Here is a 24,043-nt window from a genome sequence, read left to right as displayed (position 1 = left end):
AAAAAAAAAAAAATTTTTTTTTTTTTTTTCAATTAAATCAACATAAACAACACAATATAAAAATATTGTGTATGTGTATGTCAATATAGATCAATACAGTCTGCAGGTATACAGTCTGTAAGCACACATGATTGTATTTCTTTATGAAAAAAAAAAAAAAAAAAAATTTGTCCCCCGGTCCGTGGGACAAATTTTCAAGTGTTGACCGGTCCCCAGCTACAAAAAGGTTGGGGACCACTGCTGTATAGCATTTTATATTGTCTTCAAACCTTCACTAAAATATGGACTTTTGGTCCATGCTGGAACCAATTATTCATATTCGAACGGGACAAGCGGTAGAAAATGGATGGATGGACATTGTTTAGGGAGGAATACATACAAACTTTTCCATTTGAGGACCAATTAACTCATAAATGGAGGTTCCGCTGTGTTATTGTATGAAAATGTTGCATAAGCGATCTATAATGAAGAATTAAGGCTACTGTTATGCAACAATATCAATCAATTGTTTGTGTGTGTGTGTGTGTGTGTGTGTGTGTGTGTGTGTGTGTGTGCGTGTGTGTGTGTGCATGCAGACACCAAGTGAGTCGGGAGTTGACACTTTAAAAGACAAAAGGTGATTGTTAACGCTCGGTCTGAGGGTGGGATCCATTTGTGAGGGCGGTGGTCTAATAACAGTAATCCATCTCCTCATTGGCCAGCACGATGGCGGTCCTGCAGGGGATGTACACCTGAGATGGGGGGATAAAGACAGAGGAGAAGTGAGACGGCGGCGTGAAAAGGCGGCCATCGCTAAGCCGACGCCCTGATTGCGGAGATTGTCGGGGGGGCCTCGGGAGAGCGACTCGGGCAGGGTGAAAGAAAAGATGGCAACACAATGGAGGAGATTAATGCTGCGGAGGAAGGAAGGCAGGCTGACTTGGAGGGGAAGGAGAGTCAAGGTGAAAAAGTGGCGGCTGCTTGATGACAGCTAGGGGGCGCTGATGTCATTTATGGACAAGAATTGTTAGGAAAGTTAAAGGCCTACTGAAATGAAATGTTCTTATTTAAACGGTCCATTCTATGTGTCATACTTCTGTGGAACGCTCTCCCTGACCACCTGAGGGCACCACAGACTGTGGATGCTTTTAAAAAAGGCTTAAAAGCCCTTCTTTTTAAAAAAAAGCCTTTTTTAAAGATATATGCATACTAGTTATAGCTATTTGGCTGTTCTAGTTTTTATTTTTTTTAATTTCTTTATTATCTTTTTATTTATTTAATTAATTTATTTATTTAGTCATTTTTTAAATTTATTTATTTAAAAAAAAAATTAAATACACTGTAGCACTTTGAGATTGTTTACTCAATATAAAGTGCTTTTCTACAAATAAAATCTATTATTATTATTATTATTATTATTACTACTGTTACCCCAGGTGGCCCTTGGCAAAGGCCTAGTACCTGACTGCCCCCTAGCCAGGGATACGGTGAAGACCTCAACGGCAGAAGAAGGCTGCAGCAGAAAAGGGTCCCCAGTCGTCTTGGACTCCATGCCACTGGACCCTGACCCGATTCTGTCAAGGATCGTGTGGTGACTGTCTGTGCACCAGTCTCCCCATGTTAAACTAAGTCACGCACAGGCATCCTCCATAAAGGGGTACACCCCTACCAGGAGGATCGTCATACTCGTTCGAGTGACCGCCGATGATAATGACTTGATCATTTCGCGATATTGCCATATTTTTGCTGAAAAGATTTAGTAGAGAACATCCACGATAAAGTTCGCAACTTTTGGCCGCTGATAAAAAAAGCCTTGCCTGTACCGGAAGTAGCGTGACGTCACAGGTTGTGGAGCGCCTCACATCTGCACATTGTTTACAATCATTCCCACCGGCAGCGAGAGCGATTCGGACCGAGAAAGCGACGATTACCCCATTAATTTGAGCGAGGATGAAAGATTTGTGGATGAGGAAAGTGAGAGTGAAGGATTAGAGGGCAGTGGAAGCGATTCAGATAGGGAAGATGCTGTGAGAGGCGGGTGGGACCTGATATTCAGCTGGGAATGACTAAAACAGTAAATAAACACAAGACATATATATACTCTATTAGCCACAACACAACCAGGCTTATATTTAATATGCCACAAATTAATCCCGCATAACAAACACCTCCCCCCTCCCGTCCATATAACCCACCGATACAAATCAAACACCCGCACAACACACTCAATCCCACAGCCCAAAGTACCGTTCACCTCCGTAAAGTTCATACAGCACATATATTTCCCCAAAGTTACGTACGTGACATGCACATAGCGGCACGCACGTACGGGCAAGCGATCAAATGTTTGGAAGCCAAAGCTGCGTACTCACGGTATTGGTCTGCTATCCAACTCAAAGTCCTCCTGGTTGTGTTGCTGCAGCCGGCCGCTAATACACCGCTTCCCACCTACAGCTTTCTTCTTTGCAGTCTCCATTGTTCATTAAACAAATTGCAAAAGATTCACCAACACAGATGTCCAGAATACTGTGGGATTTTGCGATGAAAACAGACGACTTAATAGCTGGCCACAATGCTGTCCCAATATGTCCGCACAATCCGTGACGTCACGCGCAAACGTCATCACACCGAGACGTTTTCAGCAGAAAATTTTGCGGGAAATTTAAAATTGCACTTTACTAATCTAACCCGGCCGCAGGCCCGGCCCTAACCAATCTGGCGCCCTAGGCAAGATTTTAGGTGGCGCCCCCCCACATCGGCAGTGAAGTGTATATACTCACAAGAAACCGAATAGCTTTGTCTTTGACCTTTTTTTTTTACTTAAAGAAAGCAAATTAACAATCAGAATAGTTAACAAGATAAAAAAAAATATGGATAAATAAATGAATACAAAAAATAAAAAATGAATATATGAAATACAATATTTTTTACATACATAAACACAAAATAAAACGTGTCAACAAGTTGCATAAAATAAATTTAAAATACAATATAAATAAGGCACTGCACAAAACAAGATATCAAACCAATATGACTTTAACAACTATATTACAAAAAAAGGGGATCCTACAGAGTTCTCTATTTGTGTTTTTTAATATTGCATTAACTAGAATGACTTACACATTACTGTACACCAGGGAGTACTGTAATTACCTAACGTTACATTATTATTTTCCATAACAATTTAGCCCCCTCCACAATATTAACCCGACGTTAAAACAGAACTAGCTATTTATTGATTAGCAATTGCCGAATCATGTAACATTAGCTTAATGCTAAAAAGACAGGTTACTATCACATTCTGTAACAGACAAATAATTTCATGTAGGCTAACGTCACCTCCCTGCTACCTCTGTCTTTTTCTCGTTTCTCCTCTTCTTTTCTCCCCTGGGCACCTGACAGTTTTGGCCGTTTTGACATCTCGTGTTGATTTTTTTTATGGGATGACGTCCAAAAAGAGTCATGATACGGGAAGGGAGGGGGCGCACCGTGCCGGGGGAGGGGGGCGTAATGTTGTAACAAATAATATTTCTATTAAATAGGCTTTACTTTGCATTTTAATTAACGTGGGATTATTTTATATATTTAGAAATAATAGTACCAACTTTTTTTTCTTCTTTTTTTTCCCTCCAACATTTGTGGCACTGGCGTGGCGCCCCCTGATGGACGGCGCCGATAGCATTTGCCTATACGGCCTATGCCACGGGCCGGCCCTGCCCGGCCGTATTGGCATGTGTTGCAATGTTAAGATTTCATCATTGATGTATAAACTATCAGACTGCGTGGTCGCTAGTAGTGGCTTTCAGTAGGCCTTTAATCTGAAGCAGAAAAAGTTCAAAAAAAAAGTTCAGAATAATGTACACCAGTGCTATACACCGCTACTTTTGTTTTTTTGCTACGCTTTGAACCCTGCGGCTTTAAAAAAAAAAAAAAATCATTATTATATAGGGTTGTAACGGTACACAAAAATTTCGGTTCGGTACGTACCTCGGTTTAGAGGTCACGGTTGGGTTCATTTTCGGTATAGTAAGAAAGCAACAAAATATACATTTTTGGGTTACCGTATTTTTCGGACTATAAGTCGCAGTTTTTTTCATAGTTTGGCCGGGGGTCCGACTTATGTGTGAAAATATTAACACATTAGCGTAAAACAGGGATCACCAACCTTTTTGAAACCAAGAGCCACTTCTTGAGTGCTGATTAATGCGAAGGGCTACCAGTTTGATACACACTTAAATAAATTGCCAGAAATAGCCAATTTGCTCAGTTTACCTTTAACTCTATGTTATTATTAATAATTAATTATATTCATCTTAATGATTTCTCACAATAAATATATATAGAAACAGATAAATATCAATATGCAAAACTTTATTTTTATATTTTCTCTAAGTGCACATTTTTCAAATTGAACATTTTCAAATGATCACTTCTAAGACAGTCTTGTGAAATCACAATATCCCATTTTAACTAGCTATTTTATATTAAACACAAAAAACACTTTACATTTTAAGTGTTTATATATATATATTGTCATTTTTAAGTTACATGTAAGTGTGATTTAAACAAGAATAGCTAAATAAATAAATCTATATATATACAAAAATGGGTATTTCTGTCTGTCATTTTGTCGTACATTTTTTTTCCTTTTACGAAAGGTTTTTTGTAGAGAATAAATGATGAAAAAACCACTTAATTGAACGGTTTAAAAGAGGAGAAAACACGAAAAAAATGACAATTAAATTTTGAAACATAGTTTATCTTCAATTTCGACTCTTTAAAATTCAAAATTCAACCGAAAAAAAGAAGAGAAAAACTAGCTAATTCGAATCTTTTAGAAAAAATTTAAAAAATAATTTATGGAACATCATTAGTAATTTTTCCTGATTAAGATTAATTTTAGAATTTTGATGACATGTTTTAAATAGGTTAAAATCCAATCTGCACTTTGTTAGAATATATAACAAATTGGACCAAGCTATATTTCTAACAAAGACAAATCATTATTTCTTCTAGATTTTCCAGAACAAAAATGTTAAAAGAAATTCAAAACACTTTGAAATAAGATTTAAATTTGATTCTACAGATTTTCTAGATTTGCCAGAATAATTTTTTTGAATTTTAATCATAATAAGTTTGAAGAAATATTTCACAAATATTCTTCGTCGAAAAAACAGAAGCTAAAATGAAGAATTAAATTAAAATGTATTTATTATTCTTTACAATAAAAAAAATAAATGTACTTGAACATTGATTTAAATTGTCAGGAAAGAAGAGGAAGGAATTTAAAAGGTAAAAAGGTATATGTGTTTAAAAATCCTAAAATCATTTTTAAGGTTGTATTTTTTCTCTAAAATTGTCTTTCTGAAAGTTATAAGAAGCAAAGTAAAAAAATAAATGAATTTATTTAAATATTCTCTTGGATTTTCAAATTCTATATGAGTTTTGTCTCTCTTAGAATTAAAAATGTCGAGCAAAGTGAGACCAGCTTGCTAGTAAATAAATAAAATGTAAAAAATAGAGGCAGCTCACTGGTAAGTGCTGCTATTTGAGCTATTTTTAGAACAGGCCAGCGGGCGACTCATCTGGTCCTTACGGGCTACCTGGTGCCCGCGGGCACCGCGTTGGTGACCCCTGCCGTAAAATAACAAATAATATTATTTAGCTCATTCACGTAAGAGACGAGGCGAATGTCAGCAATCGTCACACACACATCAACCAATACAAATTTGGCGGGGGCATGGTCATGGCAGAAGTGCATTGTGGGTCATGGGATGCTACCTGCTACCACATCCGTAGCTATAAAAATGGATCATTTCAACATTGGCGGTAACTTATAAAAACTGAGAAAGGGCTGAAGAAAAATGGCATCGAAAAGGAAATCATATTCCGCAGATTACAAGCCGGACGTAGTGAAATGTGCAGGAGAAAACGGCAAAAGGAAGCGGCGCATACCTTTGGAGTTGGCAGAGTTGTTTAGAAGCCACACCGAGGAAGAAGATTTCATGGGATTTAGCGATTAGGAGTGACAGATTGTTTGGTAAACGTATAGCATGTTCTATATGTTAGGGATGTCCGATAATGGCTTTTTGCTAAAATCCGATATTGTCCAACTCTTTAATTACCGATATCGATATATACAGTCGTGGAATTAACACATTATTATGCCTAATTTGGACAACCAGGTATGGTGAAGATAAGGTCCTTTTAAAAAAAATTAATACAATAAAATAAGATAAATAAATTAAAAACATTTTCTTGAATAAAAAAGAAAGTAAAACAATATAAAAACAGTTACATAGAAACTAGTAGTTAATGAAAATGAGTAAAATTAAGTGTTAAAGGTTAGTACTATTAGTGGACCAGCAGCACGCACAATCAAGTGTGCTTACAGACTGTATCCCTTGCCGACTGTATTGATATATATTGATATATAATGTAGGAAGCAGAATATTAATAACAGAAAGAAACAACCCTTTTGTGTGAATGAGTGTAAATGGGGGAGGGAGGTTTTTTGGGTTGGTGCACTAATTGTAAGTGTATCTTGTGTTTTTCATGTTGATTTAATTAAAAACAAAACAAAAAAAAAAACCCTGATACCGATAATAAAAAAAACGATACTTTCCGATATTACATTTTAAAGCATTTATCGACATCTCTACTATATGTTATAGTTATTTCAATGACTCTTACCATAATATGTTACGTTAACATACCAGTTGGTTATTTATGCCTCATATAACGTACACTTATTCAGCCTGTTGTTCACTATTTTTTATTTATTTTAAATTGCCTTTTAAATGTCTATTCTTGGTGTTGGCTTTTATCAAATACATTTCCCCAAAAAATGCGACTTATACTCCAGTGCGACTTATATATGTTTTTTTCCTTCTTTATTATGCATTTTCCGCATGTGCGACTTATACTCCGGAGCGACATATACTCCGAAAAAATACGGTATTTATTTACCAAATTTGCAAAATCTTCCACCAAAAATATTTTTCTTAGTGGAATATTTTACGTGAAGTAATGGGAACCTTGGATAGGTCAATAATTCATAATAACATTGATTTTGATTCAATATTATGTTTTGAGCAATGACAGTTTGAAAAAAAAAAAACAGCTTTGTTTTATTAGTCAACATTGCAACTTTTTCTAAATGACATTTAACCTTTAAGCTTTTTTATTTCACTTTTGTTATGTTTTTGTTTATTTTAATAGTATTTTTTTCCTGTAGCAGTTTCATGTCTTCCTTTGAGCGATATTTCCCGCATCTACTTTGTTTTAGCAATCAAGAATATTTCAGTTGTTTTTGTCCTTCTTTGTGGGGACATTGTTGATTGTCATGTCATGTTCGGATGTACATCGTCTTTGCTCCACAGTAAGTCTTTGCGGTCGTCCAGCATTCTGTTTTTGTTTACTTTGTAGCCAGTTCAGCTTTTAGTTTAGTTCTGCATAGCCTTCCCTAAGCTTCAACGCCTTGGACCAAAACCCTTAAAACAAGTAAAACACTCTAACATAAAATCTGCTTAGTGAGAAGAATTATCTTATCAGACAGAAAATAGGTTTAGACTAGGGATGTCCGATAATGGCTTTTTGCCGATATCCGATATTCCGATATTGTCCAACTCTTTAATTACCAATACCGATATCAACCGATACCGATATCAACCGATATATGCAGTCGTGGAATTAACACATTATTATGCCTAATTTGGACAACCAGGTATGGTGAAGATAAGGTACTTTTTTTTTTAAATTAGTAAAATAAGATAAATAAATTAAAAACATTTTCTTGAATAAAAAAGAAAGTACAACAATATAAAAACAGTTACATAGAAACTAGTAATGAATGAAAATGAGTAAAATTAACTGTTAAAGGTTAGTACTATTAGTGGAGCAGCAGCACGCACAATCATGTGTGCTTACGGACTGTATCCCTTGCAGACTGTATTGATATATATTGATATATAATGTAGGAAGCAGAATATTAATAACAGAAAGAAACAACCCTTTTGTGTGAATGAGTGTGAATGGGGGAGGGAGGTTTTTTGGGTTGGTGCACTAATTGTAAGTGTATCTTGTGTTTTATATGTTGATTTAATTAAAAAACAACAAAAACAACAAAAAACAACAAAAAAAAACAACAACAAAAAAACGATACCGATAAAAAAAAAAAACGATACCGATAATTTCTGATATTACATTTTAACGCATATATCGGCCGATAATATTGGCAGGCCGATATTATCGAACATCTCTAGTTTAGACTAAGACAAACTTTAATGATCCACAAAGGAAATTGTTCCACACAGTAGCTCAGTTACGATGATGGAAAGTGTAAGGATGGAAAGGACAATGCAGGTACAAATAGACTAAATATAGCGATATAAAATATAACATATATACGTAAAATATTTACATAATATATGTACAATTTATTATATATACTGATATATTGATATAATCAATAATAAGCAATTATAATAATATAATATATAATATAATTATAATAATATATAATAAGAAATAATATAATATATAATAAGAAAATAAGTAAATATCACCCTTATTTGTAGAGATGTCCGATAATATCGGCCTGCCGATATTATCGGCCGATATATGCGTTAAAATGTAATATCGGAAATTATTGGTATCGGTTTTTTATTATCGGTATCGGTTTTTTTTTGTTGTTGTTTTTTTTTAAAATTAAATCAACATAAAAAACACAAGATACACTTACAATTAGTGCACCAACCCAAAAAACCTCCCTCCCCCATTCACACAAAAGGGTTGTTTATTTCTGTTATTAATATTCTGGTTCCTACATTATATATCAATATATATCAATATAGTCTGCAAGGGATACAGTCCGTAAGCACACATGATTGTGCGTGCTGCTGCTCCACTAATAGTACTAACCTTTAACAGTTAATTTTACTCATTTTCATTCATTACTAGTTTCTATGTAACTGTTTTTATATTGTTGTACTTTCTTTTTAATTCAACAAAATGTTTTTAATTTAGTTATCTTATTTGACTAATTTTTTTAAAAAGTACCTTATCTTCACCATACCTGGTTGTCCAAATTAGGCATAATAATGTGTTAATTCCACGACTGCATATATCGGTTGATATCGGTATCGGTTGATATCGGTATCGGTAATTAAAGAGTTGGACAATATCGGAATATCGGCAAAAAGCCATTATCGGACATCCCTACTTATTTGAGATATTTAATCTCACTTAGATTTCAATTTTTGCAGTGTGTAAACACTGAAGCAAGCGGTGCTTCGAAACATAGCTAGCTCGCGGCTAACGTCCCTCCACAGTGTGTTGGAAACTTCTTAAATCACTAATCCTCGCCTCCGTGGCGACAAATAAAGTTATCCTTATCACTGGAGGACGAGGAATAGCTAAACACGTTTCACTACACACCCCAGGAGGATACAATAGCTAGCAGCTAGCTAGCGCTCCGCAATGTAAACAAATGGGTGGACCGATACAAACGTCGACTGTGATAACAAGTACAAGAGCCGTGTATATTACATTGATATTTATTAATAATACAATATTTGTAAAAAATGTTGTCTTTTGTCACACAAAAAATAACGGGAAAATGGTGGCGCTTTTAGAGTAATTGTAAATTTTTCAGAAGCGGGAAGTAAAAATAGTCATGTTGGCGGGGGCGGGGGGGGGGGGGGGGGCGGGGGGGGCAACATTGTTCCTTAAGAACGTGCTGCTGCACGCAATAAAACAGTTGTTAGGTGTCATGTGACTTGGAGAGTACCTGCTATTTATATTTAGAACAGAGTGCAGCTAATAGGCTCCTTGATCAATCTCCTTGATATTCCCAGCATGCTTTGCAGGCCGAGAGACACCGGCGACATTCCTCATCTGGCATTCTCGCCGAGCCAGCAGACATAAAACGCCCTTAGATTTCCCTGCAGACACGCCCGGGAGAACCAAGGAGAGCCGTGCAATCTGCACACGTGCCGTACTCTGTGTGTGTGTGTGTGTGTGTGTGTGTGTGTGTGTGTGTGTGTGTGTGTGTGTGTGTGTGTGACACGCATACATTTACTGTGTGATGCATCGTATCATTTCTCTTTACAACATCACCGAAAAGATGTCAAGATATGAACATTAATATCGCGGTGCTGTTGAACATAAAGTACCTTATTTTTCGGAGTATATGTCGCTCCGGAGTATAAGTCGCACATGCGGAAAATGCATAATAAAGAAGGAAAAAAACATATATAAGTCGCACTGGAGTATAAGTCGCATTTTTGGGGGAAATGTATTTGATAAAACCCAACACCAAGAATAGACATTTGAAAGGCAATTTCAAATAAATAAAAAATAGTGAACAACAGGCTGAATAAGTGTACGTTATATGAGGCATAAATAACCAACTGGTATGTTAACGTAACATATTATGGTAAGAGTCATTCAAATAACTATAACAGATAAAACATGCTATACGTTTACCAAACAATCCGTCACTCCTAATCGCTAAATCCCATGAAATCTTGTACGTCTAGTCTCTTACGTGAATGAGCTAAATAATATTATTTGATATTTTACGCTAATGTGTTAATCATTTCACACATAAGTCGCTCCTGAGTATAAGTCGCAACCCCGGCCAAACTATGAAAAAAACTGTGACTTACAGTCAGAAAATTACGGTACTTATTACACACACAGTGAAATATTCAACAAGAAATACTTGTTGTGTAGGTTAAACTTGTGTCATTGAATAGCTTAGTGGCTCGAACAGTAATGTATTGTTTACATACATTTAGCTAGCTAACTTTAGTCTTACTTAGTTACTTCAGTAATGTGTTGTTTACATACGTTTAGCTAGCTAACTATACTCTTACTTAGGTACTTCAGTTATGTGTTGTTTACATACGTTTAGCTAGCTAACTATACTCTTACTTAGTTACTTCAGTAATGTGTTGTTTACATACATTTAGCTAGCTAACTATACTCTTCCTTAGTTACTTCAGTAATGTGTTGTTTACATAAGTTTAGCTAGCTAACTATACTCTTACTTAGTTACTTCAGTAATATGTTGTTTACATAAGTTTAGCTAGCTAACTATACTCTTACTTAGTTACTTCAGTAATGTATTGTTTACATAAGTTTAGCTAGGTAACTATACTCTTACTTAGTTACTACAGTAATATGTTGTTTACATAAGTTTAGCTAGCTAACTATACTCTTACTTAGTTACTTCAGTTATGTGTTGTTTACATACGTTTAGATAGCTAACTATTCTCTTACTTAGTTACTTCAGTTATGCATTGTTTACATAAGTTTAGCTAGCTAACTATACTCTTACTTAGTTACTACAGTAATGTGTTGTTTACATAAGTTTAGCTAGTTAACTATACTCTTACTTAGTTACTACAGTAATATGTTTACATCCATTTAGCTAGGTAACTATACTCTTACTTAGTTACTTTAGTAATGTGTTGTTTACATACGTTTAGCTAGCTAACTATACTCTTACTTAGTTACTACAGTAATGTGTTGTTTACATACATTTAGCTATCTAACTATACTCTTACTTAGTTACTACAGTAATATGTTTACATACATTTAGCTAGGTAATTATACTCTTACTTAGTTACTTTAGTAATGTGTTGTTTACATACGTTTAGCTAGCTAACTATACTCTTACTTAGTTACTACAGTAATGTGTTGTTTACATACATTTAGCTAGCTAACTACACTCTTAATTAGTTACTACAGTAATGTGTTGTTTACATACATTTAGCTAGCTAACTATACTCTTACTTAGTTACTACAGTAATGTCTTGTTTACATAAGTTTAGCTAGCTAACTATACTATAACATTTGTCATCATGTTCTCAAGGTCGACCAAGCAGAGTCCCAAAGACGGACAATCGCCATCGACAAGTTGGCGACCCTTACTCTAAAGTAACTATACTCTTACTTAGTTACTTCCTTGGTCAGTAGGGAGCACCAAAAAAATCGATACACATCCAAATCGCGATTCTTATTCATCCATTCATAACTTTTACATTTACATAAAAAAAATAAAATAAATGCTTTCGATTTAAAAAAAATAAATAAACAGCTGGGATAGGCTCCAGCCACCCGCGACCCCCCCAGAGGGACAAGCGGTAGGAAATGGATGGATGGATGGATGGATAAATTAACAAAAAAAAAGAACAAAAAAAAGAATAACTAATACAATTAAATTACAAAAAATTAAAAATTAAAAATAAATATAGTATAAATAAATAAAAATAAATAAAAAAATACATAAAATATAGATTAAATTTTTTTTTAAAAAGTAGATTTTTTTAAATGAGAATTATTGTTTAAAAATATGTTTTGAGGCCATCTCTAACACGTAACCTGTTTTCCAACAGTTCCCAAATAATACATTGCAAGAATTGGCTTGAATGGAGAATGGATTCTGAATGGAATGTCACCCCAGGGATTGCATCGAGTCGTTCGCCACACAAAGAATCACCCCCCCCCCCACCCCCCACCTGCCATCCCCGCCTAGAAAGAATGATTTTACCTGCACCGCTGTGCTATGTACCTAATTAGCTTGTGTCTGAGGGAAATGAAAAGGTTCCACACACACACACACACACACACGAGTGAAAGTGAAAGTGAAAGTAACAGCTGCTCAATAGAAGGGCGTGGGCAGCGTTCACACCCCCGCTGACGCTCTGGTCTGATTATGCTTGTCATAACAACAACAAAGACGGCGGCGAGGGAGGAGGAGGAGGAGGAGGAGGAGGAGGAGGAGGAGGAGGAGGAGGAGGAGGAGGAGGAGGAGGAGGAGGAGGAGGAGGAGGAGGAAGTGCCTGTTGTACGGCGGGAGGAAGAGATGTGATACGGGCTCATCTCCCACATTTAAATGAACAAGTACGAAGCGTTGATTAGCCACCTCTTACTAGCTGTATTTGGTGATTTAGAATGGATAAAATAAGGAAAAAATGTGTTCTCGATTAAAGGAATCTAGTTACCTCGTTTGGCCCCGTATTACAATCAATATCATTATTAATATTAGAAACAGCGCTTGCTCGGCTGCATTGTTGCAAACTATAACTAAAATAATAAAGCTGTTGTATGCGTGTATAGGTCACATGACAGAAACAGTCCCATACAACAGTGGTCCCCAACCTTTTTGTAGCTGCGGACCGGTCAACGCTTGAAAATTTGTCCCACGGGTGGGGGTGGGGGGGATTATTATTATTATTTATTTATTTATTTATTTTTGTCATAAAGAAATACAATCATGTGTGCTTACAGACTGTATCCCTGCAGACTGTATTGATCTATATTGATATATAATGTATATATTGTGTTTTTTATGTTGATTTAATAAAAATTAAAAAAAGTTTTAATTTCTTGTGCGACCAATCGGTCCATGGACTGGTACCGGGCCGCGGCCCGGTTGTTGGGGTCCACTGCCATACAAGACACCATATGCCTATCATTACGTATGCCAGGAGGTTACGTAATCCCCAGAGTTTGTCCGTCATTTGGCGACGTAGCTCCAAAAGTTATGGATGGATTTTCATGAAATTTCAAGACCATGTCAGAAATAGGATAAGGAACAATTAAATAGATTTTGGGGCTGATCCGGATCACTATCTGGATTTAGGACTTTTATGGTTCTTAATTTTTTTGAGTAAGGGCCCTTGTCAAATTATAATTTTTATAAAAATAATAATATTGTAATAAATTATCAAAACAAATACAAATAATACCATTAATAAATCACTATCTGGATTTAGGACTTTTATGGTTCTTAATTTTTTTGAGTAAGGACCTTTGTCAAATTATAATTTTTATAAAAATAATAATATTGTAATAAATTATCAAAACAAATACAAATAATACCATTAATAAATATTATTAGTTCATTAATTGTAGTAATAATAAAAACAGCAAAATGTATAAAAAATAATTATTATATTAATATTAACTAATATTATACATTGTATATAAAATAATTGTATATATTAATATTCATTATTATATTCATATTTAATAGAGATGTCCGATAATATCGGCCTGCCGATATTATCGGCCGATATATGCGTTAAAATGTAATATCGGAAATTATCAGTATCGTTTTTTTTATTATCGGTATCGGTATCGTTTTTTTTTTTTTTTTTTTAATAAATTAAATCAACATAAAAAACACAAGATACACTTACAATTAGTGCACCAACCCAAAAAAACTCCCTCCCCCATTTACACTCATTCACACAAAAGGGTTGTTTCTTTCTGTTATTAATATTCTGGTTCCTACATTATATATCAATATATATCAATACAGTCTGCAAGGGATACAGTCCGTAAGCACACATGATTGTGCGTGCTGCTGGTCCACTAATAGTACTAACCTTTAACAGTTAATTTGACTAATTTTCATTAATTAGTAGTTTCTATGTAACTGTTTTTATATTGTTGTACTTTCTTTTTTATTCAAGAAAATGTTTTTAATTTATTTATCTTATTTTACTAATTTTTTTAAAAAGTACCTTATCTTCACCATACCTGGTGGTCCAAATTAGGCATAATAATGTGTTAATTCCACGACTGCATATATCGGTTGATATCGGTATCGGTTGATATCGGTATCGGTAATTAAAGAGTTGGACAATATCGGAATATCGGATATCGGCAAAAAGCCATTATCGGACATCCCTAATATTTAATATATAATAATTATATACAATAATAATATTATTGTTATTATTTGTAATAATAATAATAATATACTTAGTCATAATATTTTGGACTTGAAACCTCATTATCATTGAATCATTTTATGAGTTTGCCTCTAACTACTTAATGAAAACTATTTAATGCAAAAAAATGTTTAGATCTAAATCTAAAACAATGTCATAGTATATATATATAAAAAAAAACGTAAATACTAAAATTTAGGAAAATAGTTACTGTTACAAAATAACAAAAATAAGCAACAATGTAAGAACATTGGAATGTTATAATGTAAACAAAACAAGTAAAATAAACTTCCATTACTATAACATGGGTAAAAATAACATGGTTAGAGCAGGGCAGGGAGGGGAGGGGAGGGATGAAGTGTCCTTGAGTGAGCAACAGAGAGAGAAATTACAAGTAAAGTAGCGATTAAATACCCATAATGGTATCGAAACTATCAACATTTCCAACGATACGCCCAGCCCTAACATGTGCATTGCATTGTGGGACGCACTCACTTTGACTTGCACGCAGAAGTGCGACTTCATCTTTGTGGCAGTGTGAAAGGAAGCGCAAGTAAAGCTGACATGCGTATTTATTCCCACGCTGAGGAGGAGAAGACACGGCGTGCGTACCTGGATGGAATTAGCGCGGCCTTTGAAGGGCTGCGGCTCAGTGAAGAACTCGCTGTTGTGGTCCAGCCGTCCATGGCCGCCATACACGCTCTCATCCGAGTCCAGCTTGATTTTGTACCTGACAGACGTGAGTTAGGGAGCAGTGACGGCAGGAAAGTACATAGATATAATCATTCCACGCTCAAAAGTGTACATACACTTGTAAAGAACATCATGTCATGGCTGTCTCGACTTTACAATCATTTCTACAACTCTTATTTTGTTGTGATGTAGTGATTGGAGCACATACTTGTGGGGGGGGGGGGGTGGGGGGGGTGGGGTGGGGGGGGGGGTTGGGGGCGGGGGGCGTGGTTATTTACCGCTAGAATTCACCAACTCGAGTATTTCATATATATTTCATATATATATGTATGAAATATTTGACTTTCAGTGAATTCTAGCTATATATATATATTTATTTTATTTCCATAAAAGAAATACTTGAATTATCTATCCATTAGATGGCAGTATTGTCCTGTTAAACTTCTCCGTTCATGACTGAGAAATCATTTCGGCCACCGTGTTCAATGGAGAAGTCTGTTCTACATATTTACAGGCAACATACACCTTCCCCTTCGAACTGTCCTGGATGAACTGAAATTCTTGTTTCCATTCGTTTTGGAACTTGAAAGCGTATTTATATTGTGGGAAAGCGGACGTGAGAATAGGCTGTCCCCACTCACTCTCAGGTCCGCATTGAGCTGGAGGGGGCGTGGCCTCCAGCTCCGGCTGAATACCGGGAGTTTGTCGGGAGAAAATCTCTGCCGGGAGGTTGTCGGGAGAGGCGCTGAATAACGGGATTCTCCCGCTAAAAACGGGAGGGTTGGCAAGTATGATTTATAAGTACAGGTAAGACCATAATAACGTTTTTTTTTATTAAATGTGCTTTTCATGATGGTATGCTTACATCACACTCAAAGCGCACGCCTAAATGTACCGCATTCCTTTTGGTAAACGCCGGAGTGAGAAGAGGTTTTAAAATATTTACCGCATGCACGGCCATCCCGCCGGCTTCCGGTAAACGCCGGAGTGACAGGAGGTTTTAAATTAATTAGCGCCCCTGCGGCTATTCAAGGAAATACGGTAGACTGTCGAGTTTCAGATGAAAGTTCTCTTTTTCTGGCCATTTAGAGCGTTTAATTGACCCCACAAATGTGATGCTCCAGAAACTCAATCTGCTCAAAGGAAGGTCCGTTTTGTAGCTTCTGTAACGAGCTAAACTGTTTTCAGATGTGTGAACATGATTGCACAAGGGTTTTCTAGTCGTCAATTAGCCTTCTGAGCCAATGAGCAAACACATTGTACCATTAGAACACTGGAGTGATAGTTGCTGGAAATGGGCCTCTATACACCTATGTAGATATTGCACCAAAAACCAGACATTTGCAGCTGGAATAGTCATTTACCACATTAGCAATGTATAGAGTGTATTTCTTTAAAGTTAAGACTAGTTTAAAGTTATCTTCATTGAAAAGTACAGTGCTTTTCCTTCAAAAATAAGGACATTTCAATGTGACCCCAAACTTTTGAACGGTAGTGTACATACAGCAATGTTAATATTTGCTTACATGTCCCTTGGCAAGTTTACCTGCAATAAGGCGCTTTTGGTAGCCATCCACAAGCTTCTGCTTGAATTTTTGACCACAAAATTGGTGCAGTCCAGCTAAATGTGTTGCTTTTCTGACATGGACTTGTTTCTTCAGCATTGTCCACACGTTTAAGTCAGGACTTTGGGAAGGCCATTCTAAAACCTTCTTTCTAGCCTGATTTAGCCATTCCTTTACCACTTTTGACGTGTGTTTGGGGTCATTGTCCTGTTGGAACACCCAACTGTGCCCAAGACCCAACTGATGATTTTAGCTTGTCCTGAAGAATTTGGAGGTAATCCTCCTTTTTCATTGTCCCATTAACTCTCTGTAAAGCACCAGTTCCATTGGCAGCAAAACAGGCCCAGAGCATAATACTACCACCACCATGCTTGACGGTAGGTATGGTGTTCCTGGGATTAAAGGCCTCACCTTTTCTCCTCCAAACATATTGCTGGGTATTGTGGCCAAACAGCAACATTTTTGTTTCATCTGACCACAGAACTTTCCTCCAGAAGGTCTTATCTTGGTCCATGTGATCAGCAGCAAACTTTAGACGAGCCTTAAGGTGTGGCTTCTGGAGCAAGGACTTCCTTCTTGCATGGTAGCCTCTCAGTCCATGGCCATGCAAAACAGGCTTGACTGTGGACACTGACACCTGTGTTCCAGCAGCTTCCAGTCCATTGCAGACTTGCTTTTTGGTGGTTCTCGGTTGACTCTTGATCATCCTGACCAATTTTTTCTCAGCAGCAGGTGATAGCTTGCGTTTTCTTCCTGATCGTGGCAATGACAAAACTGTGCCATGCACTTTATACTTACGGACAATTGTCTGCACAGTTGCTCTCGGGACCTTAAGCTGCTTTGAAATGGCTCCAAGTGACTTTCCTGACTTATTTAAGTCAATGATTCGTTTTTTTCAGATCTGTGCTGAGTTCCTTTGACTTTCCCATTGTGGCGTTTGTAAGCGAGTCTAATACGTTTGTTTTGTCACCGGCAGGCTGCCAACGTACCAAAGTTTTAAAGCTAACCCTTTGCAGCTTTTTACCCAACAACACGGAGACAAAAACAGCAAACTTCCCAATCATTGGAAAGGTGACACCAGCCTCTGAGCAATCTCAGCGAGGATCTCCAACCTGCAACACGTCTCTTTGTGGTTCCAATCCCAACAATGAACTAAGCTCCTCCTCCTCCTCCTCCTCCTCCTCCTCCACAAGAGAAAACAATTCAATTTGTGGCCTTTCCCGAGGAGAACAATCAAGAAGAGTCCATCACCACGTGAAGGACAGGAGGACATGCTGGGAAAGATGACAGCTGGTGTGGAAAGAGGACTGGAGATGTTTTCCAGCAGCCTCTTCAAACACGCACGCCACTTAAAAGTCATCCACTCAGCTGGAAAGGACTCTTTTCCCCCCCAGGTGTGATGGTATGGAGGACCTACTCGCCATGTTGGATGGAGAGGACCATAACGACTCTTCACCGCTTTTCACGCCCGCGACTCTCCAGCGCGTCCTAGTGCTCTTGACTCCACCTTGTAGCGGCCACCGTGTTTGTGGCGGAAAAACAAAGCATGGCAACCACTTCATGCTGGTGGAAAAAGAAAATGGTGGAATACCATATTGTTCTGCCATGTTATTTTATGTGGACGCCACACCATTTTATGTTGACGCCACACCATTTTATGTGCTCCTCTACATAATTTTATATTGTCCGCCATGTTATTTCATGTGGACGACACACCATTTTATGTGGACGCCACACCATTTTATGTGCTCCTCTCCACAATTTTATATTGTCCGCTATGTTATTTCATGTGGACGCCACACCATTTTATGTGGACGCCACACCATTTTATGTGTTCCTCTCCATAATTTTATATTGTCCGCCATGTTATTTCATGGGGACGCCACACCATTTTATGTGGACGCCACACCATTTTATGTGCTCCCCTACCTAATTTTATATTGTCCACCATGTTATTTAATGTGGACGCCACACCATTTTATGTGGACGCCACACCATTTTATGTGTTCCTCTCCATAATTTTATATTGTCCGCCATGTTATTTCATGTGGACGCCACACCATTTTATGTGTTCCTCTCCATAATTTCATATTGTCCGCCATGTCATTTCATGTGGACGACACACCATTTTATGTGGACGCCACACCATTTTATGTGGACACCACACCATTTTATGTGCTCCTCTCCATAATTTTATATTGTCAGCTATGTTATTTCATGTGGACGCCACACCATTTTATGTGTTCCTCTCCATAATTTTATATTGTCCGCCATGTTATTTAATGTGGACGCCACACCATTTTATGTGGACGCCACACCATTTTATGTGCTCCCCTACATAATTTTATATTGTCCGCCATGTTATTTAATGTGGACGCCACACCATTTTATGTGGACGCCACACCATTTTATGTGTTCCTCTCCATAATTTTATATTCTCCGCCATGTTATTTCATGTGGACACCACACCATTTTATGTGTTCCTCTCCATAATTTTATATTGTCCGCCATGTCATTTCATGTGGACGACACACCATTTTATGTGGACGCCACACCATTTTATGTGGACGCCACACCATTTTATGTGTTCCTCACCATAATTTTATATTGTCCGCCATGTTATTTCATGTGGACGCCACACCATTTTATGTGGACGCCACACCATTTTATGTGCTCCCCTACATAATTTTATATTGTCCGCCATGTTATTTAATGTGGACGCCACACCATTTTATGTGGACGCCACACCATTTTATGTGTTCCTCTCCATAATTTTATATTGTCCGCCATGTCATTTCATGTGGACGACACACCATTTTATGTGGACGCCACACCATTTTATGTGGACGCCACACAATTTTCTGTGGACGCCACACCATTTTATGTGCTCCTCTCCATAATTGTATATTGTCCGCCATGTTATTTCATGTGGACGCCACACCATTTTAAGTGGACGCCACACCATTTTATGTGCTCCTCTACATAATTTTATATTGCCCGTCCCGTTATTTTATGTGGACGCCACACCATTTTATGTGGATGCCACACCATTTTATGTGCTCCTTTCCATAATTTTATATTGTCCGCCATGTTATTTCATGTGGACGCCACACCATTTTTGTGGACGCCACAATATTTTATGTGCTCCTCCCTATAATTTTATATTGTCCGCCGTGTTATTTCATGTGGACGCCACACCATTTTATGTGGACGCCACACCATTTTATGTGCTCCCCTACATAATTTTATATTGTCCGCCATGTTATTTAATGTGGACGCCACACCATTTTATGTGGACGCCACACCATTTTATGTGTTCCTCTCCATAATTTTATATTGTCCGCCATGTCATTTCATGTGGACGACACACCATTTTATGTGGACGCCACACCATTTTATGTGGACGCCACACAATTTTATGTGGACGCCACACCATTTTATGTGTTCCTCACCATAATTTTATATTGTCCGCCATGTTATTTCATGTGGACGCCACACAATTTTATGTGGACGCCACACCATTTTATGTGCTCCCCTACATAATTTTATATTGTCCGCCATGTTATTTAATGTGGACGCCACACCATTTTATGTGTTCCTCTCCATAATTTTATATTGTCCGCCATGTCATTTCATGTGGACGACACACCATTTTATGTGGACGCCACACCATTTTATGTGGACGCCACACAATTTTATGTGGACGCCACACCATTTTATGTGTTCCTCACCATAATTTTATATTGTCCGCCATGTTATTTCATGTGGACGCCACGCAATTTTATGTGGACGCCACACCATTTTATGTGCTCCCCTACATAATTTTATATTGTCCGCCATGTTATTTAATGTGGACGCCACACCATTTTATGTGGACGCCACACCATTTTATGTGTTCCTCTCCATAATTTTATATTGTCCGCCATGTCATTTCATGTGGACGACACACCATTTTATGTGGACGCCACACCATTTTATGTGGACGCCACACAATTTTATGTGGACGCCACACCATTTTATGTGCTCCTCTCCATAATTTTATATTGTCCGCCATGTTATTTCATGTGGACGCCACACCATTTTAAGTGGACGCCACACCATTTTATGTGCTCCTCTACATAATTTTATATTGCCCGTCCCGTTATTTTATGTGGACGCCACACCATTTTATGTGGATGCCACACCATTTTATGTGCTCCTCCCCATAATTTTATATTGTCCGCCGTGTTATTTCATGTGGACGCCACACCATTTTATGTGGACGCCACACCATTTTATGTGCTCCCCTACATAATTTTATATTGTCCGCCATGTTATTTAATGTGGACGCCACACCATTTTATGTGGACGCCACACCATTTTATGTGTTCTTCTCCATAATTTTATATTGTCCGCCATGTTATTTCATGTGGACGCCACACCATTTTATGTGTTCCTCTCCATAATTTTATATTGTCCGCCATGTCATTTCATGTGGACGACACACCATTTTATGTGGACGCCACACCATTTTATGTGGACGCCACACCATTTCATGTGTTCCTCTCCATAATTTTATATTGTCCGCCGTGTTATTTCATGTGGACGCCACACCATTTTATGTGGACGCCACACCATTTTATGTGCTCCTCTACATAATTTTATATTGTCCGCCATTTTATTTCATGTGGCCGACACACAATTTTATGTGGACGCCACACCATTTTATGTGCTCCTCTCCATAATTTGATATTGTCCGCCATGTTATTTCATGTGGATGCCACACCATTTTATGTGCTCCTTTCCATAATTTTATATTGTCCGCCATGTTATTTCATGTGGACGCCACACCATTTTTGTGGACGCCACACCATTTTATGTGCTCCTCTACATAATTTTATATTGTCCGCCCTGTTATTTCATGTGGACGCCACACCATTTTATGTGGATGCCACACCATTTTATGTGCTCCTTTCCATAATTTTATATTGTCCGCCATGTTATTTCATGTGGACGCCACACCATTTTTGTGGACGCCACACCATTTTATGTGCTCCTCTACATAATTTTATAATGTCCGCCCTGTTATTTCATGTGGACGCCACACCATTTTATGTGGATGCCACACCATTTTATGTGCTCCTTTCCATAATTTTATATTGTCCGCCATGTTATTTCATGTGGACGCCACACCATTTTATGTGGACGCCACACAATTTTATGTGTTCCTCTCCATAATTTTATATTGTCCGCCGTGTTATTTCATGTGGACGCCACACCATTTTATGTGGACGCCACACCATTTTATGTGCTCCTCTACATAATTTTATATTGTCCGCCCTGTTATTTCATGTGGCCGACACACCATTTTATGTGGACGCCACACCATTTTATGTGCTCCTCTCCATAATTTGATATTGTCCGCCATGTTATTTCATGTGGACGCCACACCATTTCATGTGTTCCTCTCCATAATTTTATATTGTCCGCCATGTTATTTCATGTGGATGCCACACCATTTTATGTGGACGCCACACCATTTTATGTGTTCCTCTCCATAATTTTATATTGTCCGCCATGTCATTTCATGTGGACGACACGCCATTTTATGTGGACGCCACACCATTTTATGTGGACGCCACACCATTTTATGTGCTCCTCTCCATAATTTTATATTGTCCGCTATGTTAGTTCATGTGGACGCCACACCATTTTATGTGGACGCCACACCATTTTAGGTGTTCCTCTCCATAATTTTATATTGTCCGCCATGTTATTTCATGTGGACGCCACACCATTTTATGTGCTCCCCTACATAATTTTATATTGTCCGCCATGTTATTTAATGTGGACGCCACACCATTTTATGTGGACGCCACACCATTTTATGTGTTCCTCTCCATAATTTTATATTGTCCGCCATGTTATTTCATGTGGACGCCACACCATTTTATGTGTTCCTCTCCATAATTTTATATTGTCCGCCGTGTTATTTCATGTGGACGCCACACCATTTTATGTGGACGCCACACCATTTTATGTGCTCCTCTACATAATTTTATATTGTCCGCCCTGTTATTTCATGTGGACGCCACACAATTTTATGTGGATGCCACACCATTTTATGTGCTCCTCTACATAATTTTGTATTGTCCGCCATGTTATTTCATGTGGCCGACACACCATTTTATGTGGACACCACACCATTTTAGGTGTTCCTCTAAATAATTTTATATTGTCCGCCATGTTATTTCATGTGGACGCCACACCATTTTATGTGTTCCTCCATGAAACTCTGTGTGGCCCGCCACACCATTTTATCTGGCCCTCTACATCATTTTATTTTGTACACCATGGTATTTATTGTGGACGCCACACCATTTTATGTGTTCTTCCATGTTATTTTATATTGTCCGCCATAATATTCTATGTGGATACCACACCATTTTATGTGTTCCTCTACATAATTTTATATTGGGCCGCAACTTTATTTTATGTGTTCCGCCTTGTTATTTTATAAAGACGCCATACCATTTTATGCTGTCTGCCACATTATTTTATGTGGCTTACCACATTATTTTAAATGGTTTGCCACACCATTTTCTGTGTTCCTCCATGATTTTCTACATAACATAATTTCATATTGTCTGCCTTTTTATTTCATGTGGACACCACACCATTTTCTGCGTGCCCGCAACATCATATAGCATCGCCCACCACATCATTTCTTCCGGCCCGCTACATCCTTTTATGTGTTCTACCATATTATTTTATGTAGATACCACAGCATTTTATGTGTTCCGCCATCTTATTTTATGTGGACGCCACACCATTTAACGTCACGCACCACTTCATTTTATTTGGCCCTCCAATTTATTTTATGTGTTCCGCCATGTTGTTTTATGTGGACGCCATATAATTTTATATGTTCCACCATGTTATTTTATGTGGACGCCACACCATTTTGTGTTCCACCATGTTATTTTATGTGGACGCCATAACATTTTATATGTTCCACCATGTTATTTTATGTGGACGCCACACCATTTTATATGTTCCATGTTATTTTATGTGGAC

The 24,043-nt window shown here is 37.5% G+C and overlaps 1 protein-coding gene across 1 annotated transcript in view; it reads right to left on the bottom strand.

Annotated features, from left to right (window-relative positions):
• Positions 1-512: 512 nt before the first annotated feature.
• The window catches only part of gbe1b (glucan (1,4-alpha-), branching enzyme 1b), a 341,974-nt gene continuing 318,443 nt past the window's right edge, over positions 513-24,043 (bottom strand). The window contains exons 16-17 of the mRNA XM_062060878.1: positions 15,342-15,459; positions 513-731 (exon numbers count right to left, since the gene is read on the bottom strand). Of these exons, the coding sequence (XP_061916862.1) occupies positions 669-731; positions 15,342-15,459 (181 nt within the window). The 3' untranslated portion in view covers positions 513-668. The remainder of the gene's footprint in view (positions 732-15,341; positions 15,460-24,043) is intronic.

This window comes from Entelurus aequoreus, linkage group LG10, assembly GCF_033978785.1.
Source record: "Entelurus aequoreus isolate RoL-2023_Sb linkage group LG10, RoL_Eaeq_v1.1, whole genome shotgun sequence".
Lineage (NCBI taxonomy): Eukaryota > Metazoa > Chordata > Actinopteri > Syngnathiformes > Syngnathidae > Entelurus > Entelurus aequoreus.
This window is presented reverse-complemented; position numbering and strand designations above follow the sequence as displayed.